The sequence below is a fragment of the Odontesthes bonariensis genome, chromosome 23 (assembly GCF_027942865.1).
Source record: "Odontesthes bonariensis isolate fOdoBon6 chromosome 23, fOdoBon6.hap1, whole genome shotgun sequence".
NCBI classification, from domain to species: domain Eukaryota; kingdom Metazoa; phylum Chordata; class Actinopteri; order Atheriniformes; family Atherinopsidae; genus Odontesthes; species Odontesthes bonariensis.
Genome location: NC_134528.1, coordinates 17,118,724 through 17,140,900, shown reverse-complemented (window position 1 = coordinate 17,140,900; position 22,177 = coordinate 17,118,724). Strand labels below are relative to the sequence as shown.

At 40.3% G+C, this 22,177-nt stretch overlaps 3 protein-coding genes across 3 annotated transcripts; 1 reads left to right on the top strand and 2 right to left on the bottom strand.

The window, feature by feature from the left end:
• The first annotated feature begins 37 nt into the window (after positions 1-37).
• pelo (pelota mRNA surveillance and ribosome rescue factor) lies at positions 38-8,139 on the top strand. The gene is made up of 13 exons (XM_075457794.1): positions 38-249; positions 681-773; positions 1,158-1,308; positions 1,839-1,929; positions 2,283-2,446; positions 4,560-4,620; positions 5,474-5,635; positions 5,720-5,766; positions 6,088-6,161; positions 6,250-6,321; positions 6,562-6,636; positions 6,764-6,795; positions 7,639-8,139. Exons 1-13 carry the CDS (start codon positions 170-172, stop codon positions 7,731-7,733), a joined length of 1,197 nt encoding a protein of 398 aa, XP_075313909.1. The 5' UTR covers positions 38-169; the 3' UTR covers positions 7,734-8,139.
• A 394-nt stretch (positions 8,140-8,533) lies between these two features.
• Positions 8,534-11,039, bottom strand: LOC142374356 (progestin and adipoQ receptor family member 4-like). Its single transcript, XM_075457999.1, has 3 exons — positions 10,874-11,039; positions 9,701-9,919; positions 8,534-8,967 (listed from the first exon to the last, which is right to left on the bottom strand). Exons 1-3 carry the CDS (start codon positions 11,037-11,039, stop codon positions 8,534-8,536), a joined length of 819 nt encoding a protein of 272 aa, XP_075314114.1.
• Positions 11,040-12,060: 1,021 nt separating this feature from the next.
• cmn (calymmin) lies at positions 12,061-21,805 on the bottom strand. The gene is made up of 24 exons (XM_075458243.1): positions 21,741-21,805; positions 21,527-21,607; positions 21,387-21,437; positions 21,244-21,285; positions 21,119-21,166; positions 20,956-21,012; positions 20,008-20,457; positions 16,758-16,814; positions 16,356-16,412; positions 16,228-16,266; positions 16,045-16,101; positions 15,824-15,883; positions 15,659-15,706; positions 15,496-15,546; positions 15,358-15,414; positions 14,378-14,443; positions 14,227-14,298; positions 13,357-13,404; positions 13,198-13,260; positions 13,071-13,109; positions 12,931-12,969; positions 12,577-12,819; positions 12,161-12,217; positions 12,061-12,065 (listed from the first exon to the last, which is right to left on the bottom strand). Exons 1-24 carry the CDS (start codon positions 21,793-21,795, stop codon positions 12,061-12,063), a joined length of 1,842 nt encoding a protein of 613 aa, XP_075314358.1. The 5' UTR covers positions 21,796-21,805.
• Between the last annotated feature and the right edge of the window lie 372 nt (positions 21,806-22,177).

Genomic DNA, 22,177 nt, shown 5'->3' with positions numbered 1-22,177 from the left:
ATGTGGAGAATTGACGACGTATTTTGGCATGACGCAATGTCCTAGCGCCTGGCAACATGAACCGAGTGATTCATTCTAAAGTTGAGACATGGCTTAGCTTAGCTTAAATGGTGTTCTTACCTACATTAAATATGTCTCTAACCTGGTGCAACGTCAGCCTTCTTATTTCATGCTAATATTCCTGTTTATATTGAATAAACGTCCGACCATGAAGTTGCTCCAGAAAGATATTGAGAAAGATAATGCCGGGTGAGTGATAGCTAATGCTAGCAAGCTAACCAGCATGCTAGTTTGTAGCTCACTGTACATACGTCACGTATTGTTGTAAATGTGCACATATAAGCTGCATTTACTGGCTACAGCAAAGTTGTTAAGACCGTTTGGTAGTTAATTTGTAGAACATGAGACATTACTTACCTAAACTGGTCAGGACTGTGTCACTGATTTAGCTTTCATGACTGAGAATACCCACAACACCAAACTGGGTAAACATTAAAACCCAGTGCGTGTTTTAATGTATATACACTATAGTTTTTGTAGCAGCACGAATTCTTATGCATCGTTCCAAAATCTGTGTCATCACCCCATAGAATGACCTTTTAAGTACTTTATTTTGATTTTGTTTAGCAAGTATGACACCAATGCTCGAGCTAGCTAAATGTCTTCAAACATTTTCTCAGTCAGGTGACTCTGATGCCAGACGAGGCAGAGGATATGTGGCATACCTATAACCTGCTCCAAGTGGGGGACAGCTTGAGAGCCTCAACAATCAGGTAATTACTCTATCATATAGATATAAGAGCTGAAGCCAACCTCCTATCTGACAAAAGATGTAGGGCTTGTGAGCACCTCAATGATCCCTTTCATATCAATGGTTCTTGACACATGGTAAAGAGTAGTATTTGCCCCTTGTAAGCATTCATAGTCAGTGGCATGACACATTTTGGATGTGTAGCATGTAATGTATCCAGAAAGCAGTGACGTTCTGAGGTTATAGTAAAGTTATCAGAGAATGAAATCTTTGAAAGTTATTTAGTCAGTAAGTTTTTTTTTTTCTCTCTCTCTCTTTCTGGTTGTGAATTTCTTTAACTGTTTTGTGCTGATTGATGTATAAAGGGATATTGGTCAACTAAACCCTTTGTTCCTTGTTTTCACAGAAAGGTACAGACAGAGTCTGCTACAGGAAGTGTGGGAAGCTCGAGAGTTCGGACTACACTGACATTATGTGTGGAGTCTATCGACTTTGACACCCAGGCATGCCAACTGAGAGTAAAAGGCACTAACCTTGAGGAGAACCAGTATGTTAAGGTCTGACATTTCACAGCCACCAGCAAGTTTGTGATCCTGCATAATTTCTGACAAAAATTTTCTGACAATTCACTTTTCTTTAGTTACTGGTTTCTGAAATGCAGAGGCCTCTGTAATTTCTTTCCAGCAGAGCAAAGTCTTGCTTTTGGAGACACACTGATGAATAATATGGCAAATGTCAGTTGCAGTTTAGCTGGCTTTAACTCCAACAGTGTTATTATAAACATGACCTAATACCATTTGTTCATTGAAACACTGTTTGGCAGTCTTTCTTAATTCTTGCTTTGTCTTAGTGAACTGCTGCTTCTACTATCACGCTGGGTTTGACTGGCACAGCTCACTTTGTGCAGGCAAAGAAGTCTCTTGGTGTTGTTTAGGAGACAGCCAAAGACAAAAACCTCAAAGTAATAGAATCAATTTCATGTATCGTCCAAGCCTAAGTGATGTCTAGTTTGTTTGTGTTATATTAATATCAAAGGCCTGTTCAGAATTAAAAGTTTTTTTATGTTATGTTGTGTTTCTCTCTACAGATGGGGGCTTACCACACTATTGAGCTTGAACTCAACAGGAAGTTCACTCTTGCTAAAAAGAACTGGGACAGTGTCGTACTGGATAGAATCGGTAAGTAGGAGCTACTATTAAACTCTGAATGACACCCCAACATTTTCTTCTGTATGTTAACTGATACTCACTACTGCAGTAGTCTTGTTTTTCAGACCGAATTTCATGAGTTTTAGCAACCTCAGCTGTCAGAAGCTCAGTATCTATATCCTGGTTGTGTAGCATTATTTCTGCATATTTGTCCGCTTCACTTAATTTCTCATGGTTCACTGATGTTCTTTTAACTTATTATTAATACAGTTCAATCACGGACATAAAGAATTGAATTGCGTGCAATGAAAAATTGTGTATCATTCCAAAAATGGTCCACTAACACAGATGATCCCCTTATTGTGTCACTTTTTGGCCTTTAGAGCAGGCATGTGATCCAACCCATAGGGCAGATGTGGCAGCTGTGGTAATGCAGGAGGGTCTGGCCAACCTGGTGCTGGTGACCCCCGCCATGACTCTGCTTCGTGCCAAAGTGGAACTAACCATTCCTCGCAAAAGAAGAGGAAGCTGCACTCAGCACGAGAAGGTAAGTTATCTGCAATGCTGCTGTATATTAGAGTCATTGTATGTTTGAAAAAGAAAACAAAGAAAGTACAGAGTCTAGGCAGAGTAATGTGTGGGGGAAAAATCTCCATATTTATGAGATTTAAGACATTTATTTATGTTTTTGTTTATTCACTGTCAGGGAATCACATTGCCTCACAACCTCATGATGCTACATATGTCGCTGCTAGTCAGGGAATAGTTCCATAGTGGATGACCTCATGAAATTATACTTGGAAATGGATTTATTCACAAGTAAATACTGCACAGAGTCATCATTAGAAAAAGCTTCTCGACTTCGAAGATGCATTTATATGCATGAATTGTGCCTACTGAGAGGAAAAGAACCATACTGATAATGTTAAAGTTTATGTGCATCAGAACGTACAACACAGTGGACAGATGCAAGGATATTGTTAGCTTCATTTACCAGTAAGTCACACAGGTTTTATGCTACAGTAAGATACAATTTGATCAATTATACCATTGCAACACTCCAGTAACATACGCCATTCCCTGTATACTGGCAGAGTTTAGGTTTAGTTCAGGTTTTCTAATTTCCTCAGAATATTACATCCCCTGAAGATCTTTTTTTAATTTTTTTATTTCCACTTACTCTCTGATATGCTGTCGTAAATGCCTGTAACTGCACAGCAGGTAATGAACTCGTAGCTTTTAAAGGGGAACTCCGGGGCATTTGAAGCGCATTTCCATTGCTAGAGGTTGTCAAATACTGACGGTAGGACACAGACCGGTGCAAATCGGCGCTCCCTGTGCGGCGATTGTGCTTTTTGCTTAGCCTGTCATGCTAACCAAATACGTGGTGGCTAAGGGGCAAGAGCTAAACCTTCCACGTAAAACAACAACTTGCACACTGCAGAAACGTCACACCACTTTATAAACCATCCGACAATAAAGTCACAAGCCTTACCATCAAAACCATATGCATGGTTCTTACATTACTGGCATGGGGACGTTACAAAACAACTTTATAAACAGCATGTCACTTACCTCTTGTCGGTAGGCGCGCGCATGTGAAAGCCCAAAAGAGTCAATGGACTATACTCCCATATACAAAACAATTATCTTCTTTAGAAAAACTGCGTTCAAGTATTTAAAACATTACAACAATACATGCCCAGTAATATTGTTGTAATGTTTTAAATACTTGAACGCAGTTTTTCTAGAGAATATAATTGTTTTGTATATGGGATTATTCTCCATCGACTCTTTTGGGCTTTCACATGCGCGAGCCTACAACCAGCCGGTAAGTGACATGCTGTTTATAAAGTTGTTTTGTAACGTCCCCATGCCAGTAATGTGAGAACCATGCATATGGTTTTGATGGTAAGGCTTGTGACTTTATTGTCGGATGGTTTATAAAGTGGTGTGACGTTTCTGCAGTGTGCAAGTTGTTGTTTTACGTGGAAGGGTTAGCGCTTGCCCCTAGCCACCACGTATTTGGCTAGCATGACAGGCTGCGCAAACAGCGCAATCGCTGCACAGGGAGCGCCGATTTACACCGGTCTGTGTCCTACCGTCAGTATTTGACAACCTCTAGCAATGGAAATGCGCTTCAAATGCCCCGGAGTTCCCCTTTAAAGCACAGAAAATGAAACGGAACAAAAGTGCATATTGCTTTGAAAGAGTGAAATACGATGATGGTCAACTGAGAGGAAGTGGGTACACTAATGAAGGAACAACATTTAGTAGAGTTAGTGTGCCGACTCGGGGACACTTCTTGTTTTGCGACACATTTTTGTGTGAAGGCCGTCCCACTTTGAACGAAACAATGTTTCGTAACAGAGGTGGCGCTACACTCTCTGTCATTATTTGTTAATATCCATCATTTAAATATATATATTTATTAAAAGAACACATATCTTACTTGATAACACTTTTATGCATTCATAAAGCCACAAGAGACTGTGACCATGCTTTCATTTTTTTTTTGTCAACATGACACGAAGCAGGGGAATGATGAATAAACTGCAACTAAGTGTAGATTTAGCTGAACTCAAACCTCTTCCTCTTGGTTCAGGGGATGGTGTATTTGCTGAGTATTATGTTTGATGTCAAACCGTCTCTGTTTGCAGGCCTTGGAGAGGTTCTATGAGGCTGTGATGCAGGCAATTATTCGCCATATTAATTTTGATGGTAAGGTAGCTGTGTGGACACAGTTAAAGTTACCCACGTGTACGCGTAGAATATGTTCCCGGTTTTGTCACCTACTTCCTTTTTTTAAAGGGATAGTGCGCCTCTTTTGACATGAAGCTGTATGACATCCCATATTAGCAATATCATTTATGAACATTGACTTACCCCCCCGCTGCGTCCTGTGAGCTGAGTTCCAGCCGAGTTTTGGCGTTGACGAAGGTAGTCCGGCTAGTTTGCTAGGGTCCTGAAAATAAAGCGTCTTGCTTCTGAAAACAATATGCGTTCAAAAGAGTAATACATTTGCGTCACAAAATCGTCCATCCAGAAAAAGTCAGACCTCACAATCGCTTGCCGCTATTTCTCTCTACCTTCATATCACTACGGGCTATGTAAACCGTGCAGACCGAAGTGCAGACCGAGCAGTCCCTGCTTCCGAGCAGTAAACACCGTAACAGGTGCGGCTGTCGGCAGGTGGCTGAACGCATTGATATGAAGGGAGGCAAAAATAGCGCCAAGCGATTGTGAGGTCTGACTTTTTCTGGATGGACGATTTTGTGATGCAAATCTATTACTCTTTTGAACGCATATTGTTTTGAGAAGCAAGATGCTTTATTTTCGAGACCCTTGCAAACTAGCCGGACTACCTTCATCAACACCAAAACAAGGCTGGAACTCAGCTCACAGGCCACAGCGGGGGGTAAGTCAGTGTTCATAAGTGATATTGCTAATATGGGATGTCATGCAGCTTCATGTCAAAAGAGGCGAACTATCCCTTTAATACATTTCTGCTCCTGCATTTTTATCCTTGGTGTGAAAGTTTAGAATTTGTTTTCTCTTACTCGCCTTCTGTAAGTGGTGAAGTGCATCCTAGTCGCCAGCCCAGGGTTTGTGAAGGACCAGTTTATCACTTACCTCTTTAAAGAGGCGGTGCGACAGGACATCAAAGTCTTACTCGAGAATCGACCCAAATTCATGACGGTCCACTCCTCATCGGGTCATAAGTATTCACTCAAAGGTAGGTGCTGCTGCGCTCTTAAGAATGAAACGTTCAAATCTCATCACAAGCCGAGGACTTACTGAAATGCTTGTTGTTTTGCAGAAATCCTTTGTGACCCCACTGTGACAAGTAGGCTTTCTGATACCAAGGTGACAACATATCCAATCGTTTTTCCAGATTTGTTCATTGCAACAACAAATGCTCCTAAATTAGATGGACTAGTATCCGTTATAAACTAAGAGCTTGGTTTAACAAAAAGGCATTTTTCATATGAAGCCCTTCACAAAATATCACTAATCTATGGCACGTAACAAATGAAACGTTCGTAATATGAAATGTTGATATATCTACATGTACTATATTAGCTGCTGACCGATTGTACACAACTCCCAGTTGGCACTTGGTGTCAGTGGGCAGTGTTTAGGAACTAGAAACCATGCACTGCACTTATGGACACCTTCACTTCACAGGCAGCTGGAGAGGTAAAAGCCCTGGAAGACTTCTATAAGATGCTTCAGCATGAGCCTGACAGAGCATTCTATGGGTAAGAGATGACAACCACTTGGTACCAAAAGAGGTTTCACTCTTTCACACTGTTATTCAACAATCTTTGTGTCTTTATATCCTCACAGAGTTGCTCATGTGGAGAAAGCTGCTGAAGCCCTTGCCATCGACACCCTGCTCATAAGCGATAAGTTGTTCAGGTACATTCGGAGAGATTTGTCTCCGTTGTGCATCTTCCAGCTGATCTATTTCAAATGCCCAGTGCAACTCACAGCTTACACGATCAGAAACATACAGTTTATGTGAATATCATACATCGGTTTTAGTGCTCACATATTCCCTTTTTATGGGTTAACACACAAGCAATTCGTCGTGCTAGAAATGACCAACAACTGAAAATATTCAGCACTTTACTTTATCTTTTGTTTTTGTGTGCCAAGGCATCAGGATGTCCCCACGAGGAGTCGTTATGTTCGGTTGGTAGACAGCGTGAGAGACAACGGCGGCAACGTTAGGTAACATACAGGAAACGCAGTGTTTGAATGCACCAGCAATAGTTAGACATGCAAACACTATAGGAGCCAGTGAATCCACGAATATGTGCAACACCCTGTCAATTTTTTCTCTTTATTTTTCACGCAGAATGTTCTCAAGCCTTCATGTGTCCGGAGAACGTAAGTTACAAACCACTTTGACTTAAATGTGCAACGTCGTTACTTAATTAGGTGAAAGTAATCGTGTAATAATTTTTTCTTGTTTTGTTAGACTCTGATAACTTTTTTTTTTTTTTTTTTTTTTTTGTTGTGCAATATTTTCAGCCTCAGTTAACAGCGACACAGCTCTGTGATTCACTGCATACTACCTGCACTGCATTACTCAGCAGGCAGGCACAGTCGGTATAGACCAAAACGGAGCTAGAAAGTGTACATTGGACTTGTAATGGTCGGAATTATGTTTGATACACCATATCAGCTCGAGTATGTTGGCGTCATTCCCCTCCTTTTTGTTCATTATTCCTCCTGGGTGGCCAAAACGTTGCAGTAACTCCAACTTTCTTGCAAACATGTTTACACACAGTAGATTTCTGTATCTCACTGAATGTAAACACATTTGTTTCGTCAGTTTTTTTAATTTAATTTGACCTCATTTTATACATTGATGTTAACTAGTTTGTCGTTCTCCCCTTGATGCTTTAACGCTTCTCCAGATAATGTTGTGAAGAGAAGCAACAAATATTTGTCCTGTAAAAGATTGAAATGTTACCATTAGAAGTTAAGAACTTGACTTGAGAGAGTTTATTTCTCTGTAGGTCAGTCTTCTATCTACTTAATGACAAGTTTGTGCAAAGTGGTACCAGCATAACAGTAGAATAACCGTGTGGTAATAATTTACTGATGTCATGTCAGCACAGTTAATTTTGGACACTTACCTCCACACAGCAAGTGATGATCTGACGTTGTTCATTAAGTTTAAGAAGTCAAGGATTTATTGTTATGACTGTCATTCTGAATCCTCAGAACTTACTCAGCTGAGTGGAGTGGCCGCCATCCTGCGGTTTCCCATTGCTGATGTGTCTGATGGCGAAGATGACGACAGCTCAGATGACGACTGATCCCCCACCAGCAGACCAGACTCTTAATTTACTGGGAGAAAAGAAGAGGAGGGTCCTCCACTGTAGCTGTTAAACAATAAAGCTGCTCTGCGCTGGTGGAGGCATTTCTACCTCTGCACCATCCACACCGCTTTCAAATCTAAATAACAAGCTTTTCTGATTATGGCTGTACTTTCACACAATTCGTTGCGGTTTGAATTGATTTGATGCTTTCGGTTTGAAGGTTGACAGTTTCTTTCAAAGGTGCGGGTTAGGCTAAAGTCAGAAAAATAAGCAATTCACAAGACTGCCCGTGAACAGAATGCAATGTTCTTTCCTCACGGATAAACGTTGTAGGCTGCAAAAAATCATTAAAGTGTATATATTCAACTTGTTTTTCTTGCAATTAAACAACAGAGGCATACAACTATTGCTGTTGTTTCACTTTGTCACGTGAACAGTTGTCATCATGCACGAAATGAATTAAAGTAGGACAAGGATATAAAAATATATAATTTATTACATAGTTATTTCATATTCAAAGACCCTTTTCATAAAATATTTCTAACACCCCCCTGCCCCCCCCAAAAAAACTACTGCATGTCAAACTATATATCAAGTATGCGCAAGACTTGATTAGATATAGCAATATCTGAGGTTCCACAGTCACAACACTGTGGATTCCTCTTACTCTTCTCTGGCAAAATGTCAAATTATAAACTTCCTTTTTTAAGACTTTCAGCAGCTAGGACTAAAGTGCATTTTCAATCCCCCTTCCCTCCTTTTGTGCAGCCTTGAGTGTGGACTAGATGGACTTGGCATCACTCAGTAGGGCACTGGTAGGTCTTAATCCATGCCAAGTCCTCCATTGTGCCCCAGTGGAGGTAGATAATCGAACAGATAACCATGACATGCATTATCTGGTGGCTGTTGCCCCAGTTGTCAAACAGGCCTGGGCTGAAGCGCTCGGGGATCTGGATGATGTTGACTAGTCCTCCCAATAGTGCAAGGGTGTCCATAATGACAAACAGGCGCAGGGAATCTGGGCTGCCCACCCCGTTGCCATACACACGGAACAGGAAGAGGGAGAAGCGGAACAAACCCTGCCAGACAAAAGCCCGCAGACGCAGAACATTTGTGCGGGCCGTAGTGGCGCTGTAGATCCCGTAGGCTGAAAGGAGGACGTAGACCAGCAAGGCAGTCTGTTGCACACTGGGGTAGCAAAGGAGGGTGATGTAAATGATGGGAATTGCCCCTGGAAGAAGGGAAGGTGTACTTGTTAATGGAACTGTTGTTGTGATGGTTATTTTTACAGTAAAAATTCATCAGACACATTTGTCTCGCCTAGGATGTACTTTAAACTTGATTTGCACAAGATCTGAAACAGTAAAAGGTCCAAATATACACATAGGGGTCTCAATAGCTTTGCGTGATTCACATTTAAAAAGAATGTATGAAATATACTGGCCCCACAAAGCCATCTTATCTCCTGTTTCTTCCAGCCTAACGCCTGCTTTGTTCTGATTGGCCCGCTTTCCAGAACCCTGCCGAGGGTCAGTACCCAGCGCTTGTAGCCACTGCCCAATCCTCTGCCTGATGTGGAAGCTCCAAAGGAAGGAAAATACTTCCTCAGTCTGCGTAATGTCTGACATTACAGCAGATTAAGTCTTCAATTGCGAGCAATTTTTTGAATATCAAGATGTTAAAAGGCAAATTAAAGTGGAACACATTTGGCGTTGGGAAATACCAAGAATAACAGGGTGAAATGCAGTTGTTAAACATGTCTGTCAGCAGTTTGCTGGTGTACATTAAAACTGTAATCCCACTCACGTTGCAGTACTCAATGAGAAGACCTTTATATGACTTTGTGGGTAAAAATAACTGTTCATGGAGCAGTTGCCGAGCATAACTTAAATCAGCTGTAGCTATGATCAGTAACGCCGAATACACCATCTAATGTCGCATTGACTTTGTTTTAGTAACATTACCCAGTGTGTTAACCAGGCAGACCCCAAACATGTCCAGGGAGAGCAGGGTGTCGTACACATGTTCTCCTCCTATGTGGTTCATGAACAAATGATAGACAACCGAGCCAACGGTGGGGCAGAGGCAGGCCAGGTAGTGGACGACACAAATCCAGGTGCAGTCCACCTCCATCCAGGGGATGCTAAAAGGCAGCATCACCAAAAAAAGGAAGAAAGGAATGCCTGAGGTGATAGAAGAGAAGATAAATTAGATGACGGAGGAAATTAGAATACTTAAACATTTACATTTTAGGACACAACTGTGCAAAGTGAGTTTCTTGGCTTCATAAACATATTTATTTGAAAATCAATTTCAGGTCAATGGAAGGTCACTGATTCACATCTTTTTTTCCTACTAATATTTGACTGCACTGAAATATTCCCCGATAGAGAACGGGAAATAGCAAGTGGTTCCTCTTGATACAAATTCATATATTTTTACAACCCAGAGCAATATGAATGGTAGCTCAGTGAGATGCAGAGAGGAAGCTGTAATACCCTTCAGTTCTTCTTAGTAAGAGTGTTAGGCTTAATGAACTTATGGGATAGCCAAAGGACGAAACGGGACAGGATGAAAATGCCTTCGGAAGTTCAAGGCTTTACAGTTCTTAGGTCGTGCATTTAGATTTTAAGTTGAATTATTTTTGAGCTCTTTGAATTGGCTTGCGTTTTTCAATTGTCACGTTAAGAGCATTTAAAAAAAATTTATGTATTCCAACAAATTCAAAATAATCCTAAATTGCTCCTAATCCGTGTGCATGCACGAGTCTACTCAGGACTCAGATAAATACAGGAATCTATGACTGTAAAGCAACAGTTCACCTTTAAAGACCTAGTTAACTGTCAGATATTTCCAACTCAGGGATTCCCCAGGCTGATTACAGCTAATACCCCATATCCTCATTACAGTCTCATCAGGGATGCCTGGAGCTGAGCATAAGTGAGAGTAGTTGGCAGGTGGTAACATGTTCTCTTTGGACAGTCCTCTTATTGCTTAATAGAACCAACATCTATGTGTAGTTAGGTGTGTTGAATAGATATATTTTATATTGTAATTCTTTCCCAGAATGGCATCTATTGAAGTGGATTCCAAAAGAAAGTGTACCAATTGAAAGCAAAAGCAATGCATGAACTTACCATGAGTGTAAATGTTTCCCAGCTCATTGTGCATGTAGAAGAGGCTCCTGAGGCACTCTTGAGCTGTGGACACAGGCCGGTAACCTGTCAGGACATATTTGTTGAAACGCAGGTGTGAAGGTGTCTTTGCAAAGTCCAATAGTCGTGGTCCATGGTAAAGCACCATCACGAGTTGCTGCAGTCAATGCCCTTACATTTATATGACACTATAAGTTTCTCTACATTTACATCCTAGTAGACTCCACACTCAGGACTCTCAGACATGGCTGTGACCATGACCGGCCGGTCCGTGAGACCCATCGTCTGATAGGTGTAATTCCCAAGCAAGCAACCTGTTGAGCTGACCTAAGTGGCATGGTTTCAGTGGGACCAATCAGGAGAAGGCTTTTATTCCTAATCTGGGGTAATCCTCACAAAATGCCATGCGCACTGCTGCAGCTTCTCCTTGTCATTGTCAATAACCAACTCCCACCTCAACTTCAGTGTACATTCAATACGGAATAATACAACGCAAGTATTTCCCTTTTTGTTGACTAGAAGCCCGTCATCCATGCTCATCTAATCCTTTGTCACAGTCAGGAAGATCTGGGAATTAAAACTGCTAAAGTGTGGGTTTCACTGACTTAACTGGCTCTAATAATATGTTATCATCTACATCTAAATAATGTAACGTGGTGTTTGTCTATTCTGCGCTTACTAAATTTATAAAACACACATGTTGTTTGTGATTGTTTGATGTTTTATTCAATCAAATACTCTACAATAATGAACAGATTGTTGCATCAAGTGGTAAAAAAAACAAAAAAGCATTTCCACATGGAAAATAAATTAGACTGAATTATTATTACAGTATTTTGTAAAGAAAAAAAAAAGATATCCCAGCAAAAGTGAAATCTTCAGTAAAAATAATGACCATATGCAGCAGACAGCCTATATTTCTCCAACAACAATTTGTCTGTATACAGTTCACAGTAAGTGCAGGACAAAAAGAGGATGCATTAACGTGCACAGTACAACAGAAAGCCTGAACTAAAAATGTTGAAACACTTCATCTACATACTTACAATCATGAAACTACCTGCACAATTTGAGGGAGGGAAATGGAAATGTACAACTAGGAGACAAACTTCAAATAACAGTAATAGTAACAGTAAAAAAAATGGGATCATATTGTTCTACCAGCAGAGTTAACCTGTAGGGAGAAATAAACACAATAGAAAGGTGACCATGGAGAATGAGAGAAACAAAACACTTTAAACCTTTTATATGGAGTTAGCCTGTTCTCACCTTGATAGCCACTATTTCCAAAGAAGCCATTCAAATCGTATTTGCCATTCTTTGCTCCTGAAGACACACAAACGTTATCACGATTACACATTATAACAAAGCGCATTCAGAAACAATCCAACATTCTATAGATTCAATAGCTCTTTTTTACATGAGTATCAGAGGATTTTTACTCTCATGTTCGTCTGTGTGATAGGAACTTGGAACTAAGAGGTGGTAAGCTTAAGATGGAAAAAGAAAAAGCTAGCTCAGCTCTGGAAAAGCTTAACTTGCCAGTGATATAAACTAATAATATGATTAATTCAATAATTTTTTTATAATAATAAAAAAAACGTGCTATAGTTAGCTATACTTGAAATATGATTAAATTAACTACTGTAAAAAAAGGTTTTCATATCAACGCCTCGAGGACTTGCCTTGTGGGTGGAAATGCAGTTTGAGATGCTGCTGAATGTGTATCTGACGTGGCAGCTCGTGCAGGTCGTCGGGTTGCTTCTGTTCTTGAGCCTCGCCCTGTGTGTCTGTAACAGGCGCAGATCCAAGGAGGCTGGCTGTGCCCTCTGGGTCGTGTAAGTCCTGAACATCTACAGGGACCATGTCGGGAGTGAAGGACTCTACGGGTACAAATTGGTGGGCCAAGGTGGTGCTGAGAGTGGGTGCTGCAGGAAATACAGCAACCAAGAAGGATAGGGGCAAACATTGAAAATATAAACTTAGATTTCAATGTATTTCTTCACATCTATGTTCTATCTATTAAGGCTGGGTTCTACCTTCTGGCTGCACTTGTCCATTTATATAGCCAGCGTTTTCTGAAATTGACAAGTAACAGATCAATATCCAATTTAACAATATTTAGGCAAGCAGAAATACACATTATACTAACCGTATCTATCAATGGGCAGCCCCTCACCTTCAACTGCAAGCGCTGGAGTCGGCACTTCTCCCTTCACTACGAGATAAGAGGAAAAACTTAACATAAGCAGCAGAAGTTGAGTCATGTTTATATTGGGATTTTCTCATAAAGAAACCTGACCCACCGTAAGGTTTTCCAGCTGAGTCTGGTTCATGAGGCAGGGCCTCATGCGTTAAACCTGTTGTACCTGTTAAAGGTAGGCACATAATAATGTTCAATTCATTTGTACGTTTCTATCTAGAATAGTTAGGCCATGACAAAATATACTCTCCACCAGGTTTACCTTCAGTTGCAGACTCAAGAGGCTGTGACTGGTACGGTCCCTGTTTGTCTGTTGAAGGATCGACAAGAAATCAGTGACTAAACTTTACAAAAGCGCAAGAGGATAGTATGATGGGGCAAAACAAAAATAAACATGAAAGTATATTCGCGACCATATTTCCCAGATCTTGCTCCACCTCCAAAACCATGGGTCTGTGGCGCATAGGGAACCTCTCCACCACCTAATGTGGGCAACAATAAAGATGACACGTTGAATAAAATAAATGAACAAATAACAATGAAAAGGTAGTTGGTATGTTTTGTTTAGTCTTGCCATAAAATCCTGTTGATTTCCCATTAGGTCCGAGGCCAGCAGGTTCAGGCTGATATGGTGACCCAGTAAGACCTGGATGACAGTAGACACGTAAAGCAAATGGATGTAATATAATATAATCCACACATACTTGATGTACAGACTTGCTTCTGCCTTTCAAGCCGTGTTCTCTGTTATGTCCCAGTTTCAAGACACAAGACTTATTATTTCCTACTTTTTTGATCATTAACATCATGATTAAGGCATTCACTTGCAATAAAATCTAAGTGTTTAAGCACTCAAATGTTCAGCATCTACTTATTTGAAATGCTAACAAATACAGGTTCTAGTGGACGATGGCAACTGTCAAGTTTTAAAGAAAGCACTCAGGTTTTAGGATGCCTTTTTGGAAAAATAAAACTTTGCAGGCTTTAAAGGACGAAGAAATTTTCCACACAAAAGTTCATTTTTATAGTTGGCTATTTATGACTTTTTTTTTTTTAATACATATTTTTCATAGAGGAAGGCTAAGCAGTATATTTCCCACGACATTAACTTTTTTTCTCTGATGTTTTTTACCATATTGGCCTGCAGATTTAGCCTCTGGGCTCAGTCCGGCTTGTTGGACTTCATAGGGAATTCTTCCATAACCTAAACGAGAAGAAAAGGAGTAGTGGGAGGGGGAACAGGAGTATAATGTAAGCGAGTCTTAACGGAGCAAAAAGCTCACCGTATTTGCCAGGCATATTTCCATTGCCGCTAAGAAGCTGCCCACCATTGGGGAACCCGCCATATCCTGAGAAGAGATTGAGAGAAAGCATTTTAAATGACCAAGATTTCACCTAAGAAATCCTGTGCTCCTTTTTGCATTAAAGTCTCATTAAACGTATTTTCCAGGGACAGGATCCTCTATCATGCCGGCACGAAGACCACCTGAAAGCATGTTGAATTAATGTAGCCTAAGACAAGGTCTGAATTGCATTGTTGCAGTTCTAGCAAGGCTGATGATTTTATGTTTTTGATTGCTTAAAGGATAACTGCGGTATTTTAAAAAATAAGCCTCTTTTCTGAGTCGTCTGCAATGTTTTAGAACCCCCCTCACCGCTTTTTTGATGTTTACTGCTGTCTCCGGTATTTGCCTAATTTTGATTCATCTCAACCTGCTTCAGAATGGCAAGTCATGTGCATGTCCAAAAAGGTCCGTAAAAGCACCATAAACGTCCGTTTTCAAAATCATCAACTCACCGGAGTGGTTACTGGTGTGCACTGGTAATCCATGTCAAATTTCGTTGCGAAAAGTTGCTTCTGTCATGTTTTATTTGGCAGCTCGTTCATGCTCGAACTATTTTCTTAGCCACCTCACAGCCGTGGATAAACCTCCGCTCAGCAGTTGAATCTGACTTGCTATACTCCACACCACTTGATGGTTTCGGTGACGGAGTAGTATCAACGAATATCCAGTCTTCAATAGAACTCAATGGGATTTACAAAATGTCAAATATTTATGGTGCTTTTACGGACCTTTTTGGACATGCACATGACTTGCCATTCTGAAGCAGGTTGAGATGAATCAAAATTAGGCAAATACCGGAGACAGCAGTAAACATCAAAAAAGCGGTGAGGGGGGTTCTAAAACATTGCAGACGACTCAGAAAAGAAGCTTAATGTTGAAAATATTGCAGTTATCCTTTAAGACAAATATGTTCTCACCATATTTTCCAGGTGATTTACCATCGCCTGCAGGCACATATGGGTTAACTCCATAGTCTGGAGAGAAATGAAATAAGCAGTTAGGGGTCTATGTGGTTTAACAAAGAAAATTAAACCATGCCGTGGTAACAGACAGACCATAATTTCCTGCACTGATGGGTTCTCCACCAAACTGCAACCCACCAATACCTGAAGAAGAGCACAAGGTTGGACAGAAGAAAAGCAGAGAGATTAACTTGGATTTTAAACTCCATATGAGAGTTATGCAAGCTACAATTTTATGCCGCTCCATGTGACTCACCATACTTGGTGTTTGATGGCTGACCACCAAAAGGGGAGCCACCTAGTCCTGAAATGTCACAAAAAACAAGATGCTAGTGTGCTTCATTTTTTTATGTTTCTTGACAGGACTTTCCAAAAGTTTTGTTTTTCTGCAAATGATTTGATTATGTCAATTCATACATACCACCATACATGCCGCCTAATTTTCCAAAGCCAGCAGACTGAGGCTTAAACTGATTTATTCCTACATGAGGGGAAGGACAATATGAGTACATCTGCTGCACCAGTAACACTCAAAAGGTTTACTCTACGTAAGTAATTAGCTTTTTTGTTTATTTCTCTGAAATGTAATAAAATCCTTTATGTCACACATGCTCATATTTTCAACCAATGGTGTGGCTTTACCATCTAGTCCAGCAGGAACCACTGGTGCTCCATTGAACAGAAGCTCTTGGTTGCCACCTGTGGAATCAGCATGAATGGGTTCATTTTCATTGCTTCACCTTTGGTGTCTTGGTTACAATCAAAACTTCATTCTTATGTTGTATTTAGCCCTAACTGTATGTTCACTCATCACCCGTGTCATACCTGATTTGCCATCAGCAGTAGGCACACCTTGGCTAAGACCTGGAAAAAAGACAAATATTGACTTTTGCCATTATTGTCACAAAATGAAACCTATTATCTGTGCTAAATTTTTATAATGTTGTATTTACTTGCAAAGTCAGGCTGTGGACCTGCACCATAGCCCTGTCCATAGCCCTGTCCATACCCTTAAAAAAAAGCAAAGTACGTAAGCTCTTGGATCTTAGATGAGCAGGCTAATGGGTTGCAACAACAGTTGGAATATAATATCTTAATTTAAGGAATGTGTTTTATTTGTATAGAAATATTTATGAATACAGTGACCAGTCAGCATTATCTGATTTTGACTTAGTTTGATTCTCCCAGACCCATGTTTCCTGGGAGAAATGGTAGAATTTTATTAAAACCCTGAAAATAGATTTTTTTGGGGTTATAAATTAAGCCTTATTTTCTGAAGCTACTTTAGGTTTAACCAATAACCAGCTTACAAGCTGAATAAAAAACATTTTGAAGCTTTTTATTGGAAACTGAACCTCCATATGATTTTCCAATTTCATATCCAGCTGCAGGGTAGGCTCCGTGTCCGTAACCTGAACACAAACAGAGCGCATTTTCCACATTTTTTAATCAGAATTTTTTCCTATGCCTTATCAGGGTGAATGCTATTGAGTTGAAAGAGTAAAGAAAACTTACTAGCTGGCATAGTTTCCCCAGCATGAGGATACCCAAGCTCTGCATACATAAAACCAACGATATATAGACATAAAATCAGTGGAAAAGCAAACAAGCCTAAGTGAAGTAAAAATAACTGAGAAACTATACATGTAAAGAAGTATAAACTGTAGGAAATAGTAATGTGATTACTTGGTAAATAAACAACAAATGTGTATGCTTTTAATAAAATAAAATGTGTTATTTATTCAGCATTCTACCTGGTTTATTTGCTTTAGCTCCTCCTCCATTTGAGTACCCGCCTGCACTGCCACCATATCCTAAACAATGGCCCAGTATCATCAGTAACAGATCTTCCTGCAGTTCCTGCATTTGTATGATGACTAAACTGCCTGCAGTTTACACAGATTGACAGGTATACAAATACCTTTTGTTTTTGTTCCATCTGAGGCACCAGTACCTGCATCATAACCTGAAAAAATATATAAATATATACATTATAATAAAGCTCCACTTCTCTTTTAGATGTATACTCATCAAGCAGCTGCTTTAACATTTTCTCCTTAGGGGTGACTGAATTATTTACTGCTACAATGCTCAGAAAAGGGTCAGTCTTAGTGTGCATCACATTTAGACCACTGAGAATGCAGTGTTGTTATCATTTTATCAAATATCACCACTACAGTATAACATCTTAAATTTACCAGGTCTTGGTATCTTCATCCATTGTCCATCTGGTCCACAGTCTGCAACACCAGTGTATAAATGGCCATCAAAACCACAAATTAAGAATACAAAGTGCAGCAGACGCAAAGACATGCACATACTTCAGAAATCAGCCAAAAAAAGCCCAAACATTGTCATATTGTATTTAACAATCTCTGTGTTCGGAGCTCCATGAAAAGCAGCTCTTTGGGGTTGATTTGGAGTCTCTTGATGTCTACCTACCAACACGTTTGTTCCTACTAACATACGCTTATAGCACTAAACACAGTTTGGGACTGACGCTGGTTTGGTGTGAATCAACCAAAGTATGAATGAAATGTTTTTCGTCCATAAGAAGTATAAAAATTCATTAGTCAAAAGGAGGGAAAGGATCCATTGACCGTTTCTCCTATGGGTGTTCCTACACTTGCATCTATTAATCAGGATTATCTTAAGTGATCCAAAGAAATTCAATTCACACAGTAAATTAGCCTGGCTGACGCGTCCACAATCTCGATGAGATGGTGGTCTGGGAACTAGGTGTGCATTTTCTCGTATTTGAGGCCTGGTTTACGAATGCCTAGAGCCGTTTATTGGGCGCTACGAATATCTATCAAATGGCGTCTGGTTCTTCCCATGCTGCTTTGCACGTGATTCATAGCCAATTGTATCACTTATACCAGATGATGACAGAAATTCGACGAGGAAGAAGAAGAAAAAAAAGTAAAATGAAAGTGAACTTGCGCTCTAAGCTACTTAAAGTGATGGTTCAGAGTAGATTCACCCTAGGGTCATCTACTACTGTAGACAACAAAGTATAAGCTATATTCTACATGAATTTTTATGTTGTAGAGTTGTGAATTTATTTTATCAATGGAGAAATTGAGCAGCCTTGCTTTGTTGTCTACAGTAGTAGATCAACCTTCATCTTACATTGAAGCTCCGAGATCAAGGAAGTGACGTCGACGCAGCTTTAGCAGCAGAGAAGCTATTAGGCTTGTGTTGATAATAATAAACTCCTGGACTATGTACAAACTTCCAAATGCATCGTTTTGTGAGTACAGACCATATTTGTACTACAGTAGAAGTTTGGTGTCATGGCATGTGATTTTAGTGTGGTAATTTTGGAGATACTGCCAGGGTCCATTAGCGCTTGTACTAAGCTATTCGGGATAACTCAGTAACTCGGCTAATGTTCAGCCAATATCGGAAAAACTTCGGGTGGGCTACTTGGCTGGATGTCACGGTTCAAAATGACCCTAGGGTGAATCTACTCCGAAACACTTTCTAAGGCTGCATCGAACGGTAACGTTGTGTTGGATTAACACACTACAAGCTTCGGTGTAGCGCATAGACGTCGTCATCGTCTTGCTGCCGCCCCCGTTCTGTGATTGGTTCCCAAACTCAGGCAAAAATAAGGGCGGTGGTTTCCAGGCTGACTTTGCAGTGAGAATGAAATCGAGCGCAAAGTAGCATGGGAATTCCCAGGCTAACAGTAAATGGAAATTTTTAACGATTTACATTAACAATGTTAAAAAAGAGAGCTCAAGAGAGCGTGTAGCTAATATACAGCTGGGATTACAAAAACACTCCGTCTTCACAACAATTATAATCATGACCACACTTTAATCAGAACTTGGTAATTCTGCATTTCCTCAGCAGGGAGACTTTTGACCCTGAATCTGTCAGGTTCCATCTCTGGTTGACTCTTGATGTTTGCTTCCTGTTATGTAGCCTCAGGCTCACCCACAGGCAACATTTCCTTTTAAGTGATTTTCTCTGTACTTCTTGCTGCCTCTGTTTCAGGAGCAGCTTTGACTTTCAGTGATTTCATGGTTTCAGGGACAACATGCTCCTTGGCAGAGCTGTCTACTCCTAAAAAGCAACATCTGCCACTGCAGCTTTTTTTGCCCACAAACAGCACCTCCAGCCACATAACTTGCAGGACATACACTTCATTAACATTTAAACCCCTTTTCCAAATTGCACCCTCATGCGCATGTTAAATTAAATAACAAGTTACTTTAAAAGCCTCCAAGAGTCAACAAACGCAATGTCAAGCAAGTGCGCATACAGTCAAACAAGTCAAAATTCAAAAGTGACATCTCAGAAATTATTAAACTGAAATGTAAACAAATACATTAAGAAGCTACTTTAATTCTTCCACTGGAATCAAATAAATCAGTTATTATGACTGAGAAATAACAACTAAATAATAATTGAAGTTGTCATAATTCATTTATCGAGCCTTCTCTTTCTTTTTCGATTTATGCCAAGCTATCATCAAAACGTCATGCTGTCTCTGAGGCACTGTACCCATCCACTCTGCAGCATGCCGTTGAGGAATACTCCAACAACACAGTGGAACCACGATGACACAAGGTGCTTCAAGTTAAGGGTACTTGCCTGTTTCTGCTTCTGCTTCTGGGACAGGGTTGCTTTGAGGAACCACTGGTGCAGGTCCAGAAGTGGCTCCTTTCTGACCTTTGTCCCTTGGTCCCATAGGTGCAGGTTCAGGTTCAGGTGCATGGTCTGAGTCTCTGGCTTCAGGATGTACTGACACTGGTTCTGGTGTGGCCTCATGGATTAGTGGTGTCTGTTTGTAGTTAATTCCTTGGGGCACATATGGTGGCAGCTTTTGGTATTTCTCTTGTGTCACCATAACAAGGAGGCCACTCGTGGGCTCAGGGACATCAGGCACTTCACCTTCAGTTATCACGTGTTGAGATGAAACATTCTCCACCGCTGCTTCAGCCTGCTGCTGAGGAGAGGGAACTCTGCCTTTATAGCTCTTTCCATTGGATACATCCGCACCTTGAAAGGTTTGACCCTTTCCATTTTGCATTGTGCCGTAACCTGGGAAACAAACATTAGCCAGTATGATGACTTACTACAACACAGAGTAATTCAGTTTAACATCACAACATGGATTTGTTGTGTAAAGTACTCCTTTTGTACTTTGAGGTTTTGAGCCACTGCTCGGTCCATATACTGCAAACAATGATTGTCAAGATGTCATTACGGGTTAGAGATAAATTCAGCACCAGAGTAGCCCTGAAGATTGATTTTCACACGTCATCTTTATGTCCTTGAATTTCAGAGATAAATTTGTTTCTTTGAAAGTAAAAGCTTCATTGGGTTTACCTCCATTTCCAGCTGTCAGCTTTGATAGAGGTGTGCAGTCTCAGACTGCTCCTGTCTATTAACTATTTCCTTTTATATTTATTTATTTAGCTGTTGTGTAAGAATTATCAATGTATTATGTATATTTCATACATATAAGTATTAGATCTTCCTTTAAAGCCCCTCTAAGTTTTTGTTATTGCAGTTTATATAAAAAAAACAGAATGTCACCGTTGGATTGTGCACCATATCCTTTGAAAACTCCAGTGCCGGCTGCTGCGCCGTAACCTAGGGTTAAATACAAGAAATATCATATTTGCATATTTGTGTTTGTTTATATCATTACACTAAACTAGGAACATTTATAAAACTATATATAGTAAATAATGTATACCATTGGGTTTGGATCCATGTCCATTAGGAACAGCTCCATTGCCATAACCTTAAGATCAAATATATGATTACAGAGAGTTCAGTAGTGTTTTAAGGTGTTTTTGGCATGTTTTTCACAGTTATTACCTGGTTGGGGTCTCATTGCACCTCCTCTGGGACCTCCATATCCTGTAAAACATTGATAAAAGTGAGTTACGTTTCACTGAGGTGAAAGTAGAAAAACTCTTTTATACCATAAATCCATCTCAGGAAAGAAGTGGCATGCTTACCATTGGGTTTGGCACCATATCCATTGGATACACCTGCTGCATTACCATACCCTAAAATCGTAATATTATCAAGTGATGACGTGAAAATAATAAAGGTTGATAGAAATGTAATTTTCACTCAGCAGTAAGGACCATTATACCTTGCATTAGTCCCTTCGTTCCTCCATTTCCATAACGTGGTCCCAGAGCCAAACCAGCGCTGCCATAAACGCCATTGTGGCCTACAATCACATTTTCATCTAGATTAACCTAAAATATTTCTGTTTGACCTTTTATGAGATCTAAATAATCAAGTCTGCTTCGAACTGGAATATTAGGTGGTGGTCTTAGCACCATAACATTGTGTTCACTCACCCTTCCCTTGGTTCCTGGCAAGCTGAGGTACTCCCAGACCTCTGAAAGGTCCCATCCCTACACCTGGGCCTTAAGTCACGGAGATACAGACATATATGTAAATAAAGTGAGTCAAAGTTCCATGCATTTGTCACATGTAGGCTTGACTACTGCAGTGAAATGTTTACTGGGTGTCAAAATAACTCCCTGAAGAGCTCTCAGTTGATCCAAAAGGCTCCAGCCAGAGTACTGACCGGTTCCTCCCAAGGAAGATCACATTTCTCCAGTTTTACCATCTCTACACTGGCTCCCTGTTATGTTTAGGATAGTTTAAATTCCCTCCCATTACTTAAAAAGCCCTTTATGGTCAAGCTCTCTAGAGAAGTTTCTTATCACCCCACAAAAACACCTTGCTCTTGAATGCAGGCCTACTTGTTGTTCCCAGAAACTCTCGAATC